The 22,256-nt window shown below is 39.8% G+C and overlaps 2 protein-coding genes across 4 annotated transcripts; one reads left to right on the top strand and one right to left on the bottom strand.

The window, feature by feature from the left end:
• Positions 1–2,778: 2,778 nt before the first annotated feature.
• On the top strand, positions 2,779–5,870 carry csf3a (colony stimulating factor 3 (granulocyte) a). Its single transcript, XM_030077943.1, has 5 exons — positions 2,779–2,834; positions 3,539–3,726; positions 4,456–4,563; positions 4,667–4,807; positions 4,943–5,870. Exons 1-5 carry the CDS (start codon positions 2,819–2,821, stop codon positions 5,132–5,134), a joined length of 645 nt encoding a protein of 214 aa, XP_029933803.1. The 5' UTR covers positions 2,779–2,818; the 3' UTR covers positions 5,135–5,870.
• A 751-nt stretch (positions 5,871–6,621) lies between these two features.
• On the bottom strand, positions 6,622–21,357 carry med24 (mediator complex subunit 24). 3 transcript variants are annotated; one of them, XM_030077939.1, is made up of 26 exons: positions 21,244–21,357; positions 20,843–20,976; positions 20,349–20,431; positions 20,162–20,200; positions 19,995–20,068; positions 19,360–19,583; positions 18,736–18,847; positions 18,446–18,596; positions 17,837–17,950; positions 17,403–17,456; positions 17,157–17,239; positions 16,830–16,916; positions 16,449–16,560; positions 15,817–15,959; positions 15,572–15,609; positions 15,381–15,463; positions 14,878–15,056; positions 14,283–14,382; positions 13,665–13,840; positions 12,507–12,771; positions 12,095–12,276; positions 11,917–12,010; positions 11,482–11,581; positions 10,342–10,422; positions 8,997–9,145; positions 6,622–7,050 (listed from the first exon to the last, which is right to left on the bottom strand). In XM_030077939.1, the coding sequence occupies exons 2-26, from the start codon at positions 20,970–20,972 to the stop codon at positions 6,934–6,936; spliced, it is 2,970 nt and encodes a 989-aa protein (XP_029933799.1). In that variant the 5' UTR covers positions 20,973–20,976; positions 21,244–21,357; the 3' UTR covers positions 6,622–6,933. The 3 variants fall into 3 exon arrangements, with proteins under 3 accessions (XP_029933799.1, XP_029933801.1, XP_029933800.1); XM_030077941.1 differs by having other exon boundaries at positions 16,449–16,548; XM_030077940.1 differs by having other exon boundaries at positions 20,843–20,973; positions 21,244–21,337.
• Positions 21,358–22,256: the final 899 nt, after the last annotated feature.

Below are 22,256 nucleotides of genomic sequence, written 5' to 3'. Positions count from 1 at the left end.
TTAAAGAGACTTCATACTTTCTTCACACTAGTGTTCCATGACTTGTGAAAATAGGTGGAGTGAAACGGTTTCTGCCAGAAAATAGTCCCTGGGGAAACGTTTGCTTAACAAAGCCAATTATCAAATCTGAAAACCTTTCGTACCTCGGTGTGATTTGCAAAATGGTGGCAAACAGGCCAAACGTTCAAAATCACTTGTATGGTCCTTGAAATACCCTGAGTCGTGAGAGGTTGTGTCTCTTAAGTATGTCCTCCAGACACTCCTGCCCACGAAAATTAGGCCCCCTCACGCATTTCACAACATAGCTGTGCTGCTGATTCTTTGCATATGCTCTCATTGCCTAACTTCTTGTAACAACTCAAAACAAAAAAGACTCGCTATGTTTGTACTACCTTTCCCTGCCCTACCAAACCATTATTCAAAGCAGGCTAGCACATTATTCCACCATACAGCCAAACAGTGTTTCCAACTGGGTCACTGACAGGGCCATAGAGCGAGGCCTCAGCAGTGAATAATGACCTCCTTTCATGTACAGGTTTGATTGGAGATCAGACCAGTGTGGATTTCAGGGATCAGATTTGACGGCTTCACTTCACAGCCTACCAAGCATAGCAAGATGAAACACAGCTACACTGACTGATCAATGGGCCTTGTGTCACAGCATGAGGCAAACCGGTCTGCCACAATGACCAGTGAGGGTGCAGGATTTGTTATGCAGTGATTATTTGACTCTCACAACACTAGTATTGCGAATCGAAGAGTTTTAATTTTATATGGACTAATTGAGATGCTGTGGGAACAACAGGCATGGTCATTTAGACAAATCGAAGAGGAAAAAAAAATCATATTAAGTCTCTTCTCAGTGGATCCACTTCAAAACTTTTGGATACTTCCAATAAATAAATGAATGAATGAATAAGTAAGTAATTAAGTAAATAACTATCTAAATAAAATAAATAAATAAATAAATACTTCTACATTTAAAATATTTTTACATATTTTTTTTGTTTTTATGCATTTCCCCCCATTTTTTGTTGTTTTATTCTTTTATACCCATCTTTCTTTCTTTCTTTCTATTTTTTTTTTAATTAATTCCATTTCAACTACTGAGACAATTCGGTTGCTTGCATTGCACAGTTACAAGAGGAACAACAATACCACTAGGTGGCACTATAAGTTAAGGCTGATTATTATGTGTTTTCACCACCACACCGTACAATAGCTCAATTCTTCCCCAGGATATGGCCTGGTGAACTCACTGGCCTTCATTCAGCGGGCTCAAGGCCTGAGAAACATAAAAACTTCATCACTTTTGAACTGCGATGACTGGTTGCACAAGTTCCGCTGATAGTGCACGACAGCAATTCCTTACTTCCTCTCATGAACATTAGTTTATTCTGAGTTACTGTAATACAGCTGATTTCAGAGTGACTGTATTTCCGAAACTGTCTAGTATATGCCACAACAAGTCACTACATGCCACTACATGTCAGCAAACTGTTGCCATGTGATCTATCATCGACAGCAAACTGCAATTCATTCATCATACACCATACATGTTACTTTTCCAAATATATACATAAATATGCCACATTACAGTGCATTAATGTAAGGTGGACGCACAAACCATGATGACCAAGGCTCAAGATGACCCAAAAATTTTAAGAGAGAAGGCAGAGACATAGACAACTCCGAGCTGAATAGTTTCTCACAAATTAGTTTTTTTTTTTTTTTTTTTTTTTAATAAAATTCGGATTAAAATGCCACAGTACTTTCAATTTCCATTCCAGATTTCCCTCTCAGTAGTTGTGCCAGAAGAATTGCCTGCTTCCCCTCAGCGTGTGACTGTCTGACTTTAGCATAGTTTTGTGTCAGTGGCCCTTGCACACATGTGCTTACTCTGTTTGCTGGCTCTGTTACATCATTTGAAAAAATTGGTAATGAAGGAACTCCAGGTTCAGTACAAAATGAAACTCTTAAATTGTGTCACTTCTGAGGCTTAGAATTGAATTTCAGTTTTCATGAGAGAAATAGATTTTAGATTGAAATAAATAGTAAAAGCCACTATTTTGCATGGCATGCTCTGCTGAACCATCACCAACGAGCCTAAGTTTCTATTTTGATTTGTGCTGGAAACATTTTCACTCTTTATATAACAAAGTCTACTATCCTAAAAATTAATTCAAATATGTTTTGATGCTGTAAATGTTTATTCTTGTATGTCAACATATGTTATGTATGTTAAATCATTCCTATATCTATCTATCTATCTATCTATCTATCTATCTATCTATAAATAGATAGATATTGAGATATTGATAGATATAGATATAGGGATATATATCCCTATATCTATATCTATATTGGGATCAATAACCGATCATGTAATTCCACATAAATGGTTACTGATCCCAAAACAAGCATCTGCTGTACAGCAGTATTTACAATATCAGCTGAGTCAGTGTCTCCTAAAATTTCTAAGAAGGAATATGAGTGTTTGTATTATTCATTTGTTTTGTATTGTTGTTTTCAATATTTGGCAGCATCACCCTTTCCTGTTAAGCTTTTAGGAACAACTAGTCAGTGACAACGTAAGTTGTCTACATTATCTGGCAACAAGATAATTGTGTGAATTTCACAGAAATGGCATAGCTAACTCATAGTGAGAGTTCTTGGGAAAAACCAAAATATTTTTTTTTTTTTTTTTTTTTTTTTTTTTAGGCCTGCATATATATAGCCTTAAAGTGTCTATTAATCATGAATAGTGTTCACTGGAGGTCAATACTCAAACACCTTCCCCAAACTGAGGCTCACTGCAATGAACATCCTGATTGGTGAGTAATGAGGTAATGCTAGTGTGTGTGTGTGTGTGTGTGTGTGTGTGTGTGTGTGTGTGTGTGTGTGTGTGTGTGTGCAAAGGCTGCTCTCTGCTCACTGCTGAGGAGCTACAGAGACTGGAAGGGGGCTGAAGGAGAGGTAGGCCTTGTTGCAAGCTTGTTGAGGCACCTTTAGTAGATCATTATCTTATACAGGTTTTGTTTTTTGGCACTAGTGTTTGGACTGAAACTGCAATGAAAGCGCCTTGTGAGCAAAATCATAGAAAATGTTATGGTGGAAGATTTCAAAATTAACAGGTTTGATGATCAAGCTTTGTACCAGTTAATTAAGTGGGAGGCAGTTATTATGGAGTTGATTTTTAAAGGCTATGCCCTGACGTGGAATGATAATTTTAAGTAGATATCACATTTCTGCTTGAGGACAGGATCAGGTTTGCCAAAAGATTTAATTTTGCCATATTTAACCAGAGCAGCTACTTTTGTCGTGGGGTTTCGTGTTACTAAGATTATTAAGTTGGGCAGGCTGTCGTGCAGCTATTTTAGCCCGGGGCGAGACAAGCCCAGCGCTGCACGGGGCGCAGGGGCGGCTTTGTTCGGTTCTGGCTGAGTTCCTGCTCCGCCAACCAGCCAGCGCTGTGGGGATGCGGCGGGCTGAGTGTCTTGATGCCTCGGCGCTGATCCTGATTTCTCTCCTCTTACAGTTATCGCCATTCCCTGCTGCTACATGGCCTCTTTCGTCCGCAGCGCGCCTCTCCCGGAGCTCCCGGGCGTAAACAGGACACTTGTTGAGGATCCGGGATTTCAGGAGCTTGTAGAGAGGAGCCACAGTTTGATCCAGAAGGTTTTGCTCTCCATTCCCGAGGCGCACAAATCCTGCATTCACACTGAGGTAAGACGGCATCGCGTTTGCTTCGATTTTTCCATGTATGTGTAAGCAACTTAGGCAGTCGATTTCCTGGCTGCGTATAATCAATGTGCGTAGAGCTCAGCTCAGCAGCCCGGGACCATAAAACATCTTGACCGGAGATGATAGCCAGTGCGCCGCCGCCGTGCGTCTGTTATGCTTTTGAAACCCTGTTTAGTGAAACTACTGCATTATTATTATCGACGTATTGGCCACAAAACTGTGTAAATCTGATATATATAAAAAAAAAAAGTTGTCTGTAAGTAGTCGCAATCATCATCATAATAATCATCATCACCATTATTATTATTATTAATAATAATAATAATAATAATAATAATAATAATAATATTAATGTTATTAGTAGTAGTAGTAGTAGTAGTAGTATTGTTAACAGTAGTAGTAGCAGTAGTGGTGGTGGTGGTAGTTTGTAGAAGCATGACCACAACCAGCTTCTGTGTTTGTGGTATTATTATCATAAGACTGCTTTCAAATAAATGTGAATATATGAATATATGAATGAATTAATATAAAATATTTTGAATAAAAACTCTTCTAAACAGCACCTTTACATTGATTACATGGTAACGCATGTCCTTGGGGCATGCAGTGTAGTTTCTCTTGTCATTTTGGCACCAGCTCTGCCACACTGAGGCCAGCTGCTGCTGTGCTGCAGGCTAAACTGCAATTACCATCTTTATTCTCTCTGAACAGACTCTGCAGCTCAACTCAGCAGAAAATGCAAAGCTCGTGGTTATGGCTGCCAACATTGGCATCCCCTCTGCTCCTGTGCTCAAAGTCGTATCAGACAACTTCACTTTGGTAAGTATCATCCTGACGGGGGAGGGAATCTCTGCAGTGCATCAAAGAAAATGAACAACAGTGCGACTTGTGTTCTTACGTTGCTGATGTTCTGTCCTGTCAGGAGACCTGTCTGAGCCGGATGTCTGAGGGCATCCAGCTGCACCGGGCTTTACTGAGTGCTGTCTTACCTCGGCTGGACAAGAAAGACAGAGTGAATGAACTTCTTGCTGACACCCGAGACCTTCTTGTTCAGATCCATAAGGTAACACAATACTTGTAAATCTCTAATGGCAGTCTAAAAGGACAAACATGCCTTCTTCTGTAGATCAGCAATGCCTACATACTCTTGGCTTATATGATTGTCACACCTTGATGATGTGGTTTTCATGTCTTGCAGATGCAGAAAATGGTCCAAGGTGAGTCTGCGGTTCAGCCCACGCCCCCTGCCTTGAATCTACGTCTCCCAGGAGAATATGAAGTGCAGGTGGCCACACACCTCACCCTGGTGCAGCTGCAGTCGTTCGGGCAGGACATGGTCCGCAGCCTGAGGAGTTTACAGCAGAGCAGTGAAGAGGAGACAGAGAGCTGACCTGCCACTGCCACATCCAGCTTGCTTTTGGCTCATGCCTAAAGCGTATCACATGTTGCCATTTTTTGTCATGGCCGTTATTTATTTCTATTTTAAATAATTTATTGTTTTAATCTATTTATATCTATGTATTTATTTATTATTAAGGTATTTTATTTTGTTGACAACTTGAGCTTGGTAGGGCAGTTTAAGCCACTTCCTCTAATGTTTTGACACACTGTCTTCTTTGTTCAAAGTGCAGTTTTTTACAGGCCTTCATCACAGTTACATCTCAAAGAGCTTTACAATGCCCACCTTGTTAAACAATAAATGTAAATGACAACTTCTCCTAACCTTACACGTTTAGTGTGAACAAGAAAAAACTAGAATATATGGGGAAAGAAAGACTTGGAAAGGGCCTCACAGACAGATTCCCCTTCCAGGACGTGTGTAGTGGATTACATTGATTCAGCTACTTATATCTTGCAATATGATTTAATAACAAGAGTGTACGGCGTATTCGAAAATTTGATGTAGGGACAGATGAGCTTTTACAGGCCTTACTTTTCAGTGCCCTTTTACTGCCTTAGTCTGGCGTGGACTTTGTAAGCTTTATAAACAATTAACACTGATCAAACTGTGCCAACTGGGTGTGAGGAGGGATTATATAAAGTACTAGACACTGATACAACTAGCCGTTTTTGTTCTGTCATTTTAAAAAAAGAGATAACTAATATTTTTATATGGATTGTTTACAAATGCCAATGCAACATTTTATTTTGTGCTTAGTCTTTAAATAAAATGGTTTTCCTCACAAGAATGGTTACTTTTCTTGCAGTGATTATTGCATTCCTTTAACAGCTGTATCGCATGTATGCATTTGAAAAAACAAACAAACAAAAAACAGGAGGGCAGACAATACTTTAATTTCTACATAAGGAAATCTTGCGATGGAGAAGTGGAAGTAAAAGTGAAATGAAAGCTCTTGTGCAATTTCTTTTGCCGTCACAGTCAGACAGACTTCCTTGAGGAAGCTGAAAGAAGTGGGTGACTGGTGACTACACATTTATCATGTGGAGGTTCCTCCAAAGTCCCAGAAGGATCATGTGGTGGCATCACTATAATGTGACCTCTCACGAGTGTTGGATTATCATCATACCACTCTGATGTGACCTCATAGTGTTATTTTAACTTTGCATGTTATCACGCAATCACATAAGATATTTACACACAAGATTTTTGACATTCTTTAGTAATGTGGATATGATGACCGGGCAAATGAAGTAAAACAGGAAAAACAGCTACAACTGTCAAATAAATTAAATAAATACCATCATGCTGCCTTTAAAAGTAGATAATGACAACATTTATGCCATATTATGTTATAATCAATATCTACCCTCATATGATAGCTATAATATCAATGTTTTGCCCAGTCCAACTGTAGATACTGGCAAGCAGAAACGGTGATATTAATATCAAGAGGTAACAAATGAACACCAATTTCACATGATCCTCAAAATGAGTTTATTATCTTAAAAAAGTACAATTTTGCTGCTACAAAGGAATATTGAAAAAGGACATAGTAATACAATGTGTTTTTTTGGGACTTTTTTTTTTTTTAAAGTAAGAGAGAGAATGCCTTTAAATGGGTGTCCCAACCAGGCACAGAGTTACTCAACTCAGGTGGTGAAATGTCCACAGTTGACAGAATGGAAAGGGGTGTTTTTTCCCTACACTGCACCTCGGCCACAGAGACGGTGAGCCAGCAGACGACTGGGGGGGACATTCGACTGAGCTCAGCTGGGCTTAGCTTCTGTCTATAAGGCAGAGATGGCTTTGGCAGCCACCCTCCTCCCGAGCGGCAGATTCAGGTCAGTGATGGCCAGGATCACTTTAGGTTTGGCTAGGGCAGGCAGCTTCACAAGCTCCGACACCTGCATGCAGACACACAAACACACGTTATTAGCTACAGTGTGTTTAAAGAAAACATCTGCGTGGACATCATACTGATCAGGAAAATTTGATTTGATTTTTTGATTTTTTTGATTTTTTGATGATTTTTTGAAAAGGACCATACCAGGGTTGTTGCATGTTTTAGTGTTTTCTTTTTACTAATCTGTGAGTCAACTTAAAATGATTACTGACCATTTTTGAATAAATATTTGAATTTGCTATTTTTAAAATATTAATATGTTCAGGTGATAAACCTACCTAAAAAAATCCCTGTTGCTGCTGCTAACATTAATGCATGGGTTTATAAGTCACAGATGTTTGAATCTGGTTCATAAAACAATGGAACTATTTTCTGGTGGAGACATATTTTATTGTGTGGGTATCTCTGTGTGGAAAGCATCTCTGAGGTTGAGGAGTGGTGCATTCACTGCTATCTGATTTCATACTTGCTATTTAGCCAGACTATCATAACATTAAAAAAAAAAACAAAAAAACAAAAAACAAAAACAGAAGCAGCTAAATCTGCATAATTATAAGTCTGTGTTTGCTCATCATTTGCTGCACTGCACCAGAGGACATATGTCAGTTAAACTAAACTACCACACAATCAAGTAACTGACAAAAAATAAATCCATGCAGGATTTTTTGTGATGTTTATCGTAGTGAATTAGAAATCTCAGTCTTGTTTCTGCAAGTTGACTTTCATACTATAAATAATAAATAAATATATGAAAACGAATGGCGGCCTATAAGGTGAGAAAAATGCATTCAAACGTGTACAAAAGAAGATTTTAGAAAACAGTTGATATTAATGTTTAGTAGGTGTGAAATGTAATAAAAGGCCTCAAACATGAACAAACACCAGTATGGTCTAATAAGGTCATTTTGGTCATGTTTAGGCCAACACTACTGAACTATAAAACAATATTTGAAATGCATACCAGCAAATTAACACTCCTAGAGCAGGCATGTGGCTAAAAAAGAGAACAGTGACATTTCCTAACCTCTAACCCCAACCAATCCATCCAATTGACTATTGGGATTTTTTTTTTTTTTTTTATTGTAACATCATTTTATTTTTTTGACTGATGCAGCAGTTTCTGCACTGATTGTGGTTTGTGTGGTGTCAGCACTTTCTGCTGCTTCAGGCTACATGCTCAGTTGTTCCTTGATCGCAAACCACTCCATCAAAAGACACCAAAAAGAGGCCGTAATATTAGAAAGAAGCACAGTCTGGTCGACTCTAGGGCTGCACAATTAATCAAAATCCTACTGAAATTGCAATATGGATAAGTGCAATATCTAAATCGCAGCAGATGCATTTTGTTTAATAAAGGTTTTGATAAATACTTTACAAGTATTTTTCTGGTTAAAATGAAAATTATGACACAAAAATTACCACTCCCACTATAATCACAAATATCATTGCAGTATCTGTCAAAATAATGGCAATATGATTTTTACAATATTGTGCAGCCCCAGCTGGCTGCCACAAATCACCTATTGTGGCCCACAGGAGACAGATGTTACATTAGTTGTGCACTTTAACAACAAAGGGTACTCCTAATAATTGGGGGCATTTTTTGCTTCCTCTTTTGTAATTTCACTGGGTTTTCAAGTTCCCCTATTCATTTTTGACCCTGACTGTAGTGATCTTCTCTCTGATACTGTACTAATCATTAAAGCAATCACAAACAGCCAAAAGGAGTATTCCAGGGAATGGGCTGTAATGTCCACCCTCCTATGCAAACAGCAGAATAATAATAATAAAAAAAAAAAAATCATCCAAGAAATGACTCCAGACCCTTTTCAAAATAATTTCTGAGTAATGGAACAGTCCCATTATAGTGCAAGCTGTCCGTCCTTCCTTATCATCACCTATCTAGGCTCCCTTCCAACTCTCTTCCTCCCCCTTTTCATAACTCACCATTGTGAAGGGCATGAACTGCAGGATGCTTCCACGGCTTCCCTGTTCCAGGCACTCAACACACTCCTCCATGAAACTGTGCACAAACTGGGTGTGAGGGCCTGCCATCTTGGAGCCCAGGATTGATGAGATAAGGAGGAACAGGTTGGCTGGAGAGAAGGGAACAGGCGTTCACATACGGGAATCATGCATGTTTGCACTCTAATTTTACAAAGTGTACAGTCAGTTATTGTAGAAATCACTTGGAAGCATGACAGACTTCACCACGTCATATGGGGGCTGGGGGTGGGGCTGTGCTTGGCTTTTTTTTCTTCAACCTCTCCTGCACAATTTTTTGTTCATGGTGGGTTTTGTATCCTTTTTTTTGTTTGTTATTTTTCAAAATTTGCTCTGTTAAAATATTAATGTAACAGAGATTTGCTGATTTTTTTTTTTTTTTTTTACACAGATGAATTATAAAAAACAATATTACAAAGTTACAAACCAGTTTGCAAGCAGGCAGTGGGGGGTGGGCAGGGACTATTTGCATATTTATAGATCCACAAAATGTAGTTATTTCTAAACAATTTTAAGGCATTAAGAGATGCTTTTTTTGTGGAAAAAACATCTAAATGTATAATACTGAGGAAAGAGATGATTTTTAGGAGGTTAACCGATGGCTGGTGTGGGACTTAAAGAATATAATGTTGGTAATATTACCTTCACTACTGTCCAAATTGGCTGGAGATTTGACTAAATTGTTGCCATCTTGTATGTTAAAGGCACAATTTTTAGTACAGATGTTCACATTCATGCTACCAAACTTCTTTCAGAACTGCTGTCAAATGTTGCAAATGATGGATGAAACTGTCAACAACGCTGTCTCATTGTGATGCCAGATAGACAACAATGATGCAATAACAGTTATGAAACAACTTCTTTCGGCACACTTCAGAGAGACATTTCAGCGCAGGACACGGGTTGTAAAAAAATGTGGCACATTTACTGAGAAGGTCTTGACTTTAAACCAGGTTAAAATATAATCTATACCTTTCTTGACTATTTAATTTCTAATACAAATTTTTTTGACACATTTGATGGGCATGGAGGCAAACTAGTGTCCATGCTGGTTTTGTTCATCCTGATGATATCTCATATTGTTTTTGCTTGACAATACTTGTGCTTTGCTTTTCACACAAGTACCAAAAGTAATTATAGGACAGCGATGTTGTAAGCTGGCTCAGTGGTTTGCCCCCTCTGTATCTTCCTGTCTCTCTACTTACTTCTGTCTGATAAATGCCAAAAACAAAACAAAACAAACAAAAAAAATAGTTTTGAATGGGAACACTACAGGCGGAGTTCTCACCCAGGACTCGGTTGAGAGGGTCCCGCATGTTGACAGTGTGGAGCTGGGAGGCCGAGAGGGAGCTGCTCATAGATCTGTCCCCTACAGTAAATCACATGAGTTAGTAAACGGGGGAAGAGGTCACAACAAGCAATAAAATAAGAAGTAGCTGATGAAAGTCTGGGAGGCATCCTTCTGCTGCCTGATGTAATCTTTCTTGTTCTTAAATTAACTCTCAAACACATTCCTGTTCATTCTAGAAACACATGGGTTCACTGACAAAATTCTCACAGCAGAAATGTTGTACGAGGACTTATAATGATTGAAAATTGTCACTGTGTGGTTTAGACACAATGACACAATGAAACCAGAAAAAATCCTAAATACTGGAATACCTGGTATAAAAATAACTCAAGGAGGATGACCAGTTTCTAAATGAGATTACCTCACTTCATATGGGTCGGATTTTACTCTACATTTCAAAAAAGGAAATGTCACTGTATTTGCCCTATGCAAAAAAAAGCTTGTAACTGTTTTCCAAAGTAATGCAACACACTGATCTTGGTGCTATCTGGGGATTTCTCCTCTCTGTACCAATCAAAAGAGCCCTCATTGCTCAAACAGATAAAAAGTGAAAATACAGCAGCCTGATGATCAAAAACTAGAACTCCTAGAACTGAAAGCTTAACTCAGTGAAGACATTTAAAAAACAAAAAAACAAAACAAAATAAAACAAAATATATATATATATATATGTTTATGTATATACACACTAAAAATACGCTAATACTCTAGTTGTAAACCACAAACATTCCTCTGTTGTTAGTATACTTGTTTGCTTAAATATCACATTCCTTATTGTTGTTGAGCTGACTTGTTACGAGTGAAAAAAAAAAAAAAAAAATCACTGATCAAACCGTGCAGCCATCAAGTTAAAACCCGCTGACAAGCAAGACACTGAAGGATAATTATAAGTTGAGACAGGTACGTTTCTACAGCTTGTCCAAGAGTATTTACTTGCAAGACCTTACTTGCTGGTTACATGAACCTGCTTTACAAAGCCAAAGGAATTTGCATAGAAAGCCAAAAGAACTGACAAATGATGGCAAAGTTACAGGCATATAATAACTGTATTAAGAAACAAGAGGGCTGTGGACTGACCTGGACTAGACAGGGCAACAGGCTCGTCCTCGTTAGAGCTGAGCAGACGCATGAGTTTGGACGGTTGAGTGTCATCCAACGGGAAAAGGCTGCTGTAGTCCTGTGGCCAAACACAGACACATCCTGTAGTAGTTTCTGGGACTGAAAAATTATATCAGCCAGTACCCTTCCAATTTCAAAAGGTATCACAAAGTATTCAAAAGTTTCACAATGTCGGCTTCTTACACTAAAAACAATGTTTACTTGGTCATTTAAAATTTTAATAATAAAAAATCATCATCAGTTGAATAATGCTATCAAACAATCAATTAATTAGCATACAGGAAACACAACACCAGTGAATAAAACAGAGATGACTGTACAAAAGCAAGAAAATGGGCAAAGAAAGGATGTGTTTGATTAAGTATTGAAATAAATTATCTGTGTGTGTGTTACCTCGATATCCTCTCGCTGCCTCCTGCGTTGGCGAGCTGAGGCCTGGCCTTTGTGGTGAGTGGAGTAAGAGCTGAGAGCGCACCATACAGACAACCTGCAGAGTCACCAGAACATCAACTTAATACAAGAGTCCCAGCAGAACAACAACCACCACTGAAGTGTTGAGGCTCTTTCTTACTTGGCCAGTGCCTTGCCAGGTGGGTCTGTGAGGCTGTGCCAGTGGGCAGAGTCGGTGAGCAGGTTGGGCAGTATGGTGCCGAGCAGGCTGAGGGTGATCTGCTGAGTGTCGAGGCAGAAGATGCTGTAAAGGAGCTCCACCGCCCGATTGGCCCACTCCTGACGAGTCTCCTTCAGCAGCTCCTGATTGTTGATAAGACACAGTGCAACGTTTAGGCCAGACTGAGCTCAAGGAAATAATAAGGGAAAACACAAACACTATTGCTATGAAATGAACCTCATCTAACAAATGTCCAGAATACAATTACAAACTGATTAAACTGGGTAGACCTGAAGTTACCATTTGTTTTTCAGTCTAGAGTACCAGCTTCTTGGAGCTCAAAGCTATTTCCACTCCTTCCTGGATGACCCACCTTGACCAAGTTGTTGGTAAACCAGAAGACCCCTCCCATGTGCAGAAGGCTCTCAAACAGATGCAGAGCCCGGCTGTCCACCCAGCCTTTGCGCAGCACCGCCTGGAACTGCTTGCTCAGGGCCTCGTGGATGGGCTCCTTGGCCGGCAGCAGGTTGCGGTAGGGGATTGGCTCCTGGCCCTCCACTGGCGGCCGCAGGGTTGCACCCGTCTGTTGGAAGACGTCGGCACACATGTGCTCCATGATGGAGCTCATTATCACCACTCTGGTGAGAGGAGATTAACAGACACAGAGGGTTCATACTTCCACTACTGGATTTTTAAGGAGCCATATAATGAAACAAGAGCTTATCTGTATTTGATCATGTACATGTAAGAACGAGTAAGTGTTGTGCTACACCATTAAGAGTACAGTACAGGGCATAAAACTAGCATAATTTCCAGAAAAAAAACCCCAAAAATTCAGCACTTGAGGATTAAATGATTAATACTTGCAGGAATGTGCTGAAATCACTGAACAATGTCAGAAAGGCGCTGTAGGATTTGTACAGATGAGTTTCTTGGAATCTTTTCCAAGAAAGAGGGAAATAGCTCCCTGGACTAAATGAGGACTTATAATATTATTTAGGGTTGAAGCGAGGGAACTTTGTCAGGCCTTGTCTTCTTATATTATTGGTTCGGCTCCTTTCTATTTGAGCACTTTCTTTGATGTGGTTAGGACTTTCTTTACTGTTATCAGTTCATACTGTTCTGATATTTGAGTTTTTTTATTCATTATTACAGACAGGAAATTGAGACAATATTTTTTCCTGTGTCATTAACTTTGTAAGTAACACCGGTGTCACTGGGCATTGTTCTCTGTTTATTACACTGGGAAGAGGGCCAAGTATGGCTGCAATGTGTGTTTTTTAAAAGACCTTTTAACATGACTTACTCCAGTGAATATAAACATCTTTTGCTACAGAGGTGTGCCCCCAGATTCCCTCTTTTTATTCTTTTTATCAGTATCATCATTAAAACGTCTCTGTTAAAGGCTGTTAAAAGTGTAAAAAGGCCGAGGCAATTTGGAAACACTGAATGTGACACACCATTCTTTTTTAAAAATGTATTATGGCTAACCATCTGTGGAGTTATACATGTGTGCTTGAGGTGTTTGTACCGTTCGTTGTAAAATTGCAGTGTGTTCTCCCCATACAGTGGGGTCACAAGTTGGCGGATCATAGTCTGGGGCTTCTCCCGCTCGTCCCGCCCCAACATCCTGACGTGTGCCACCAGCCAGGCCACGGCGCAGATGGCCATACTGCACACCTTCCCCTTGATGTTGTCTGTGATCTTCTACACTCAGAGAGAGAGAAATGGAGAGAGAGACAGATTCGAGTAACACAAAAAGAGGAAGGATGTGATGTGGATATGAAGGGGGCGTGTGTGTGTGTGTGTGTGTGTGTGTGTATGCGAGGAAAAGTGAACTCTGACTAAGGCTGCAATCCTTCCTAGGCATCCTGTTGCGTATGTTACATTGCATGGAACAGAAGGAAGTAATGACAAGTGGACTAAGTATACTCCAAACTGAAACGTCACCTGTTCCTTGATTTTCCACTGAATACATCATATTCACTTGAGCTATGAGTCAAAGGGCAGGAAACATTCTTTGAGATTAGCGGTTAAGGTTGCTACGTCCGGATCACGAGCCCCTTGCAACTCAACAACCAAATATTACAAGAGTGCTTTCCTGTAAATGAAAGAGAGAAAGGAAAGACAGTAAGAAAGACAGACATGCCTGTACTGCCTCCACAGAGAGCACACCGTTCTCCCACGCATTCAGAACTTCCAAGATGGCCGCAGGGGTGCTAAGGCAGATCTCATGCCATTTCATTTGACTGGAACACAAAACAGACAGCAGACATTTTGTCAGAATGTCATCAGGCTCTATAAATATCAAAGTTGGAGAAAGGATTGCTATGTTTCAGCTATCCCAATTAAGTGTGCAATAATATTCTGTATGTTCACACATCATACACACCTCCCTATATGAAGTGTGCAGCTCACAAAAATTTAATTATTAAATTATAATTGGTAAATGACAGGAAAAAAAGTGTTAAGTGTAACTGATTTGATAAATTCATTCCAAAATTATCGAGGCTTCATCGATAATTCGTTAAAATTATAGGGCATTTGAATCTCTGTTGCATTTGACTATAAATGATTATGATTGCTTTGATTATAACTGATGTGATCTATCATCACTGAACTCATGTCAGTGCATTTTGTAATTACTAGACAGTCTGTGAATTAAAGGTAAAGTAAAAATGGATAGTTGAAATGTTGTATGGAATGGCAAAATCTATTTTGACTAAGGGAGTTCTACGACTCACACTAGCTTCATCTCAGAGGAGTTGTTGAGCAGAGCCACCAGGCTCTCCACTTTGCCAGACTCGGGTCTGAAGCAGGGGTGGTCTGGGTTCAGGGTCTTGCCCTCCTCTGGCATACACGTTTGTAGCCACGTTTCAAAGAAAGGTGTCTCCCCTGAGGGACTGGGGTCTGACAGAATAACCTGTGAAGACCACAGACAGAGGAGTTTATTATGTATCTGCAGCTGAATCAGCCAATGAAAGAACCTAGTGTGCAGAGTTCCAACTGGACAGATTAAAAATATCTTAAATAGTCCAACTAGGATATTTTGTTCAGCATTTAAAAAATATTAGTTCAGTTATAGATGTTCTTCTGTGTGTTCAAAGCAATCTATAACCTTTATGTGCCTCTCTGGACACCTTGTGGCCTTGTACTGCAAAAGCAGGTTGAACTATTGTATACACCACTGACTGTACAAAATACTGTCTGTCTGAGCATTAATATATTAACACTGCCATACACCAACCTCGGAGCCGTATGTTTGTACCACATGGCAGAGCATGAGGAACGAAATGTCAAAGAGCAGGGCTCGCACTGACGCTGACTTGGCTTAAGGAGAGAAGAGAAAAATCCTCAGTGTTAGTCATCTCATTTAAAAACTCCTACAAGGAAAGAAATTCCCGTATTGGAACATATCACTCTCATGTTTGAACTTACATCCTTCACCGCTGATGTGCTTGGGAAACTCATTGAGTCTGTAAGAGCAAGGGAGAAAAAGACAGTACTTTGGAGTTTCCAAGTGGGCAAATAAAGTGTGCTTTACATCAACCTTTGAAATAAACACGGTTGGTGATTAAACCATTTCAACAATCATGACTATAAAGACCGAAAGGATTCATGTGCATTATAAATTTGCTTTGTAATATTTTTCAAAAATGTTAATGTATTTTTAGGTCACCCACTTGATGAATTTTCGAGCAAACGACTTGAGTTTCCCAGTGGCAGCTGCTGCTGCCAGGAGAAGGTCCAGGCTTTTCCCAGACAACATGTGTCCCAGGACCCCCAACAGGCCTTCAGGGGACTTGGAGTGGTCTGCATCTACCGTCTAATGAAGAAAAATGAAAGTGATTAAATTTGCTAACTGAAGTACTGTTCCTCTTACAAAAACAAGGGTGCTGTCATCTTTAAGAATCAGGTCAGTCATTCAGGGTGAGAAGCTTCACATCTCAGAATCTCATCCATAAAAAGGCATTATTGTGAACATTTAACATTTAACAAATCTTCACACCTTAGCTGCAATTTTTCAAACACCCCCTATAATCCTCTTGTGGGAGAAGATCAGACAAGTTTCATTTATGTCATTTATTAGTTTGTACAGGCTGCTGTGATAATAGTAGTTTTGCACCATAAAGCAATACATAATCTAGCATTTTACAATAACACCCATTGCTACTGGGCACATTAGACATAAATATACTGCTGGCTATACTGTCCTTAGCTTCTCTGTGTGTTAACATGATCATTATAGTTTAGATTCTCTTCAGTTATGGCCTTACAAATAAAGTTTTGACAGCAACAATTGCGGGTGCTCTACCTTAAGGATGTTGGTAACAGTGGGCTCAGCTCTCAGGATGAGTCCCGGGTTCGGCTGGATGTTAGCATTTTCTGCTGTCTTGAGCCTCGGGGCGTACTCCCTGTCCTCAGCCCTGAAGAAATATTGAGCAGGAGAGGGAAAGATACAGAGAAAGGTAGAGATAGAGATCGAGAGACAGAAGTATGGAATTTGCGAGCAAGCGTGTCGAAATGACACAAATGGAATTTTTTTCCATGTTGAACAAGAGAGTTCAGGAAACAAAAGAAAGAGAGAAAGAATGAAGGGGGTTAGCGCTGGATTTAAGATACACTTGAGTCAATCCTCTTCTTGAAATGGGATGTATAACGTGTGCCCAGTGCGGATGGGATCAGGAACTCATACCGTTTAGAGGTGAGGTTGCTTGTGTTGGAATCTGACAGCAGGCCTAGCTTATTACACTCCTGCAGCAGCATGTTGAGACAGTCACAACTGTGGAGAGAAAGGCGAAAAAAGCAACATAAACTCTGTTGTTAGCACATTACAATTATTCATTAGTCTTGTGTTTGCTTTTTATGCATTTAACTGTTGCTCTTATTTAGTACACGTTACTGCATGACTGCTGAACTGTAATTACTGCAATAATGAGTAATTACAGTTCTCTGGATTAATCTGCCACACAGACATTATAGGTAATAAAGATGGCTGTAGCAAGTATCTAGAAGTCCTTACTTGCATCTCTGGTCGGCCTTGTCCAGCAGCGGCGTGAGTTTTAGTAAGTACTCAAAGGCAACATTCACATCCTCCATGAAGTCCTGGAAAGTGCATTTTTGTGTTATAGACAGACAATGAGGGACAATCACATTACAGGATAAAACACACACCAGTTGTTGCTATTTAGACCACGTCTGCTTATGGTTATTAATTGCGCATCAAGATGAGTCAGTTTTTTTTTTTTTTTTGGATCAAGGGATTTACCTGTCCTTTGTCTCCTTGAGGATATTTCTTTAGCCTGAGCAGAACTTGTGGGATCTAGGTGAACATGACAAGACAGAATAACAGTAATAATAATCATTAAGCAATTTTTTCCTCTGCTGACAAAAACCACCTTCAAATGCAGACAACAAAAGGAATTATAAGGCAGTCAGGACTTGCCCTGCTCACTGTTAGAGACTAACTCAGCAAAATGGCAACAGACCAAAACCATTCAATGAAAATATTATAACAATACTAAATCAATATAAATATATGTCTATATAAATTTCCATATAAAAGTCCACTCAGTAGTTCAGTCCTGACTACACCATCAACCTGTAGTTAAAGGGGAAACTATAAGACCAGGCATGAATGGAAGACAACAAGAAGCAAATGGACAGTGGAAACCAAGACCTTTACTAATCTATGAAGCCAACCTTGAGGAATGTGAAGGCAGTCCATTTGAGCTCCTCTGTGCCCTCTGGTGACTCAATGAGGCCAGTGAAGCAGGCCTTCCAGATCTCCAACACAAAAAGCGGAGCAGGAATTCGCTGGAGAAAACAAGCAATTTGAGAAGTGCTGCTAATTAAACAAAACAAAGACAAAAAAACTTTGAGTCGAAACTTTGTCCAATGCAATCTTTGGAAGGTGGTCCTTAGAACCTTCTATGATAATGCAATTATTTCAATTTAATGACTAAGCTGCACAAGGAAAGAATTTTATGTGAAAATACAGCTGTTTTATCAGCCTGAATCACTACTTTGAGGTACCTGAAGTGGAAGCTTAGATTTAATTTCTCCAAGACAATAAAATTATATCATATCACCACACAAGGTACTGTCCGATTCACCTGATAGCGCTACCATAGAGTCACATCAAGTAAACACATCTCCACCCTCAGAAACTGACAAATTCAAACTTCAGAGCAAAATGTAAAACTGACCAGCCTCATCCAGAGAAAGCTGAACTCACCAGTATGAAAATCTTTTGAGCAAAGTTTCCTAATGCAGCTTTCATGTTAGACTTGTCTGCAGCCAAACGCTCACCTGCATTCTCTTGATCATCATCAGCTGCTCCACGAGTGGCTGTGTCTCTCCTGTCAAATTCATGGTCCCTTCCAGCATGATGAAGGCGTGCACTGATGGGAAGGAGGCGTGGAGCGGAGGGTCACACTGCACTGACAGCATCATGGGAATACTGAAAGAGAGCGAGGAGTTGGCACGATGCAAACACTTTTTGATTAAATACAATATCAAATTCCAGTAGAAAAGTGTCACATAAAAGTTCAATAGTATGATGTAGTCAGTAATTAGGAAGATAATGTGGGGATTCTCACCCCTTCACCAACGACACGCTCTCCTCCAATTTAGTTCTCAGTGTCTGATTATTTACACTGCTGAGGCTGTCTGTCACTTTAAGCATTGCTTGCTCCACATTGCTCCAGGAACCTGTTGGCAATAGCAGCAAAAACAGTGAAAGACTGCACACACTCTTAGGGCTGTACCTGACACACAATTTCCAGAGTCGGCCTTTCAATACAACAAATGGACTTGCGGCCTGTAACTATCTAAAAAATTATTTTAAAAAACATGACTCTTTGGCTCCACCTTCTCAGTCAGCTGCGGAGGTCTATGACTGAGCCCTACACACTCTGTTATCAAACATGCACAGTAATCTTAAGACCGATAAGGATTGTCAATTTACTGATATGCTGCTGATATTTTATGACACTGTTATCTTTGAAGTGAAGTGAAGGAAAACAGTGAAGGAAAACACTAAAATATGAAAACAAAAGAACTTTTTATGTAGCTGTGGTCAAGGCAAAACCTCCCTTTATCATACTTGCGACCAAAGACACTCACTGGCTGATAATAAATAATAATGGGGAAATACTGCTTGGCATATCAGAAAAACGAGAGTTTGCGTTGGCACTTAGTAAACACACGTAAAATCCTAATACCTTGTTCCTCTAGCCGAGCAATGTGGACCAGGGCTCTGTTCTTGGTGCTGCTCATCAGCGTGTGCAGCCTCTCCTGGCAGGCCCTCAGGCTGGCCTCTGTGCTGGCTGATGGGCCGAGCTCTCTCAGCCTCTCACAATACCAGGCACAGCCCTGCAGCAGCCACACCACCACGCCCAGCAGAGCCCGACACAGCCCAATGCATTCCTCTGCCTTCCCATGGCAGCTATAGCGTTAGAGAGGAAAATTATCTCATATAGGACGCATTAACATAATACAATGTAATATAATGTAAAATCCTCTCTATTAGGCTTTGCAACACACATAATTTCCACATATTTAGCAGAAAAATATCTAATGTTAAGCATCACACAACTAAAACAGGCATATTCTCCATGTTTTTTTTTATTCATGAGAACCTGCACACTATAAGCAAGATAATATAATGCCAATGTTTCACTGCCAAACAGGCTTTTTGTCAAATCTCACTTTATGCATAATCTCGAAAAAGCAAGCCATGGATTTGTTGATTAGACAGTGTTTAACTTGGCATGTAGCTGTGGCAAAGCATTGAAAATACATTCAATTAAGTGGCCATTCAAAGGAACCCTATGCTGGTTCGTATAGTTTTGCATACCTGAGGCGATGGCAAAACATGTCCATTATCTCCAACAGTGATTTGACACACAGCTCCCGAGAAAAATCATCAAACTACAGGAAGGAGAGACAAACACATGGAAACATTCTGTAGCTCATATTTGGTCGAAAGCACACATTCATAATTGCTGTGAAGCCTGTTATTACCTTGCTGATGGCTGTGAGCACACTTGAGTAAGACACCATCTAGGGAGAGGGCAGGTGATGTTTACTACTGGCTCTGACACACAAGTCAGATTCCATAAACACACACTCATTTGACACTCATACACACATTATACTGAACACAACTGTGCTTACAACATTTTTCATGAGACAATGCACTTCTTCTCACCTGAGAACTTATGGCATACTTGAGGTAAGACAGGATAAGAGGGTTTGGAGAGGGACCAATCAAAGCCTGCTCCATGAGGGCCTCTGCAATAAATGAACATCTATATTTACCATCAACCAAATGACTGAGTGATGAAATGGTAGTTGGCAAAACTGGTGTAATCTGGGTATCCTCATGTATTAATCAGATGACTCTATACACTGTAACCGTTTAAGTGTGATAGCAAGATGGTAACCATTCCTTCAACCTACAGAATTTTTCTTGGATTTCTCTCTACAGGTGACAGGTGTGTGTCAAGTGAGCTGGGTTCATCCACAGTTTCGAAAAGTCAGTATAAAGGCAGCATTAACTTCAGCAGGCTTGTAGTTTTGTAACATGAGGGATGCTGCCTGTGCCTAATATTTACACATCTGGATTTCAGACTTTTAATGACCTGCAGAGACCCTGATGTCACTGTGATCACCTCTGATTAAAAGAGATATCTGTGCTCTGACCTGCCAGGTTCAGGTAGTCCCATGTGGCTCCCTTGGGAAAGTTCTTCTTGATGTTGATAGCCCACTGGTAGTCACTCCAGCGCTCCTTCCATGCCTGCAGGATGGCTTGTTTCAAATTGACCACCTTCATCCTGCTAACACCACAGGAAGGCACACACAAACACGCTCAAATAGCTATAACACAACACTAGCTAACCTGACGTACCTGTTCATTTTATGATGCCATGACTGTCCACCACAATGAGCAAAATGAGTAGATATTATTAGCTGGCTAACGTTAGCTCGCAACGTTAACAGCAGCCGGTGTAATTCACTGATGAATTAAAACTACGTAGGCTAAGTCAAGTGTAAAACAGTTGAATCAGAGGGTAATGTAGGCGGTTATAACATCTCATGCTTACCTGACGTCTCCAATATTTATAAAAACGGACAATTACTTGTTTCTAGGTTTAGTCGTTTACAATGCCAGCAGCGCCATCTTTGTTTCCAACGTCGTACGCGCTGATTGGTCAGTCCGATGACGTCGCAGTGTTCTTTCAGCGGATTGGTCAGATCGGGCACACACCGGCACGAACCTGCTCTCGGTGAAAGCTAACGATTTCATTTTAACACAAGATGGCGCTCTCTTTCAACTTTGGGGCATAGCAATGTAACTGTAAGTGAGTGGGAATGTAAAAATGTAACCCTAACTAATGTGAGACTTGACACGTGAAAATTTATGTGTTCGCTATATTCCAGGTGTCCCAACCATGTGGGAATTTTACAGGGAAAACCCACACCGCTTGCTAAGTCTTTAGCATCCTGTCAAGTCTTGCCGCCTGGTAAAAGTAAGTCACATATATTGTAAGTTTAAGTAACTTAATATCATCATCACTGTATTTAATTGTCAGTTTCATGGTATTCGGGGAAATACATTGATCTCTACTACTGACAGACAGATACTTAGAACAACCCTTGAGCACTGGCCGTTGTTAATATTCATATCCGTGCAGTGGTTCCTTATCAACTCACTGATTCTTGGGAATTTGGATAAATCACCTCCCACAAAGAAAAATGCTATTTCTGTTGGAAATTTACAACATTTTAATGAATAAAAAGAATAAAGGGCATAATCAGGGGTCCTTTGCACATTTGTAAGGTTCTTTATAGGTTTATTTTTAATTTTTATTAATTTAATGATTATATGTTGGCCCATGGCCTACAAAACCAGTTGTCCTCGGATAGGAGATAATCATTTCAACTTGATTAAAACAACAAAAAGTAATAATTTCATTGAATAATATATTTACCACATGAAAGAGTACATCATAATATGTAAAAACTACAAACGATGAGTTTTGAACAATATTTACTATTATTTTGTGGTTGCTCAAAATGTGTCCCACATATTCGTCACCACCGTCAGATATTTATT

This window comes from Myripristis murdjan, chromosome 19 (assembly GCF_902150065.1).
Source record: "Myripristis murdjan chromosome 19, fMyrMur1.1, whole genome shotgun sequence".
Lineage (NCBI taxonomy): Eukaryota > Metazoa > Chordata > Actinopteri > Holocentriformes > Holocentridae > Myripristis > Myripristis murdjan.
The sequence above is the reverse complement of the archived record's forward strand: the minus strand, read 5'-3'. Positions and strand labels throughout refer to the sequence as shown.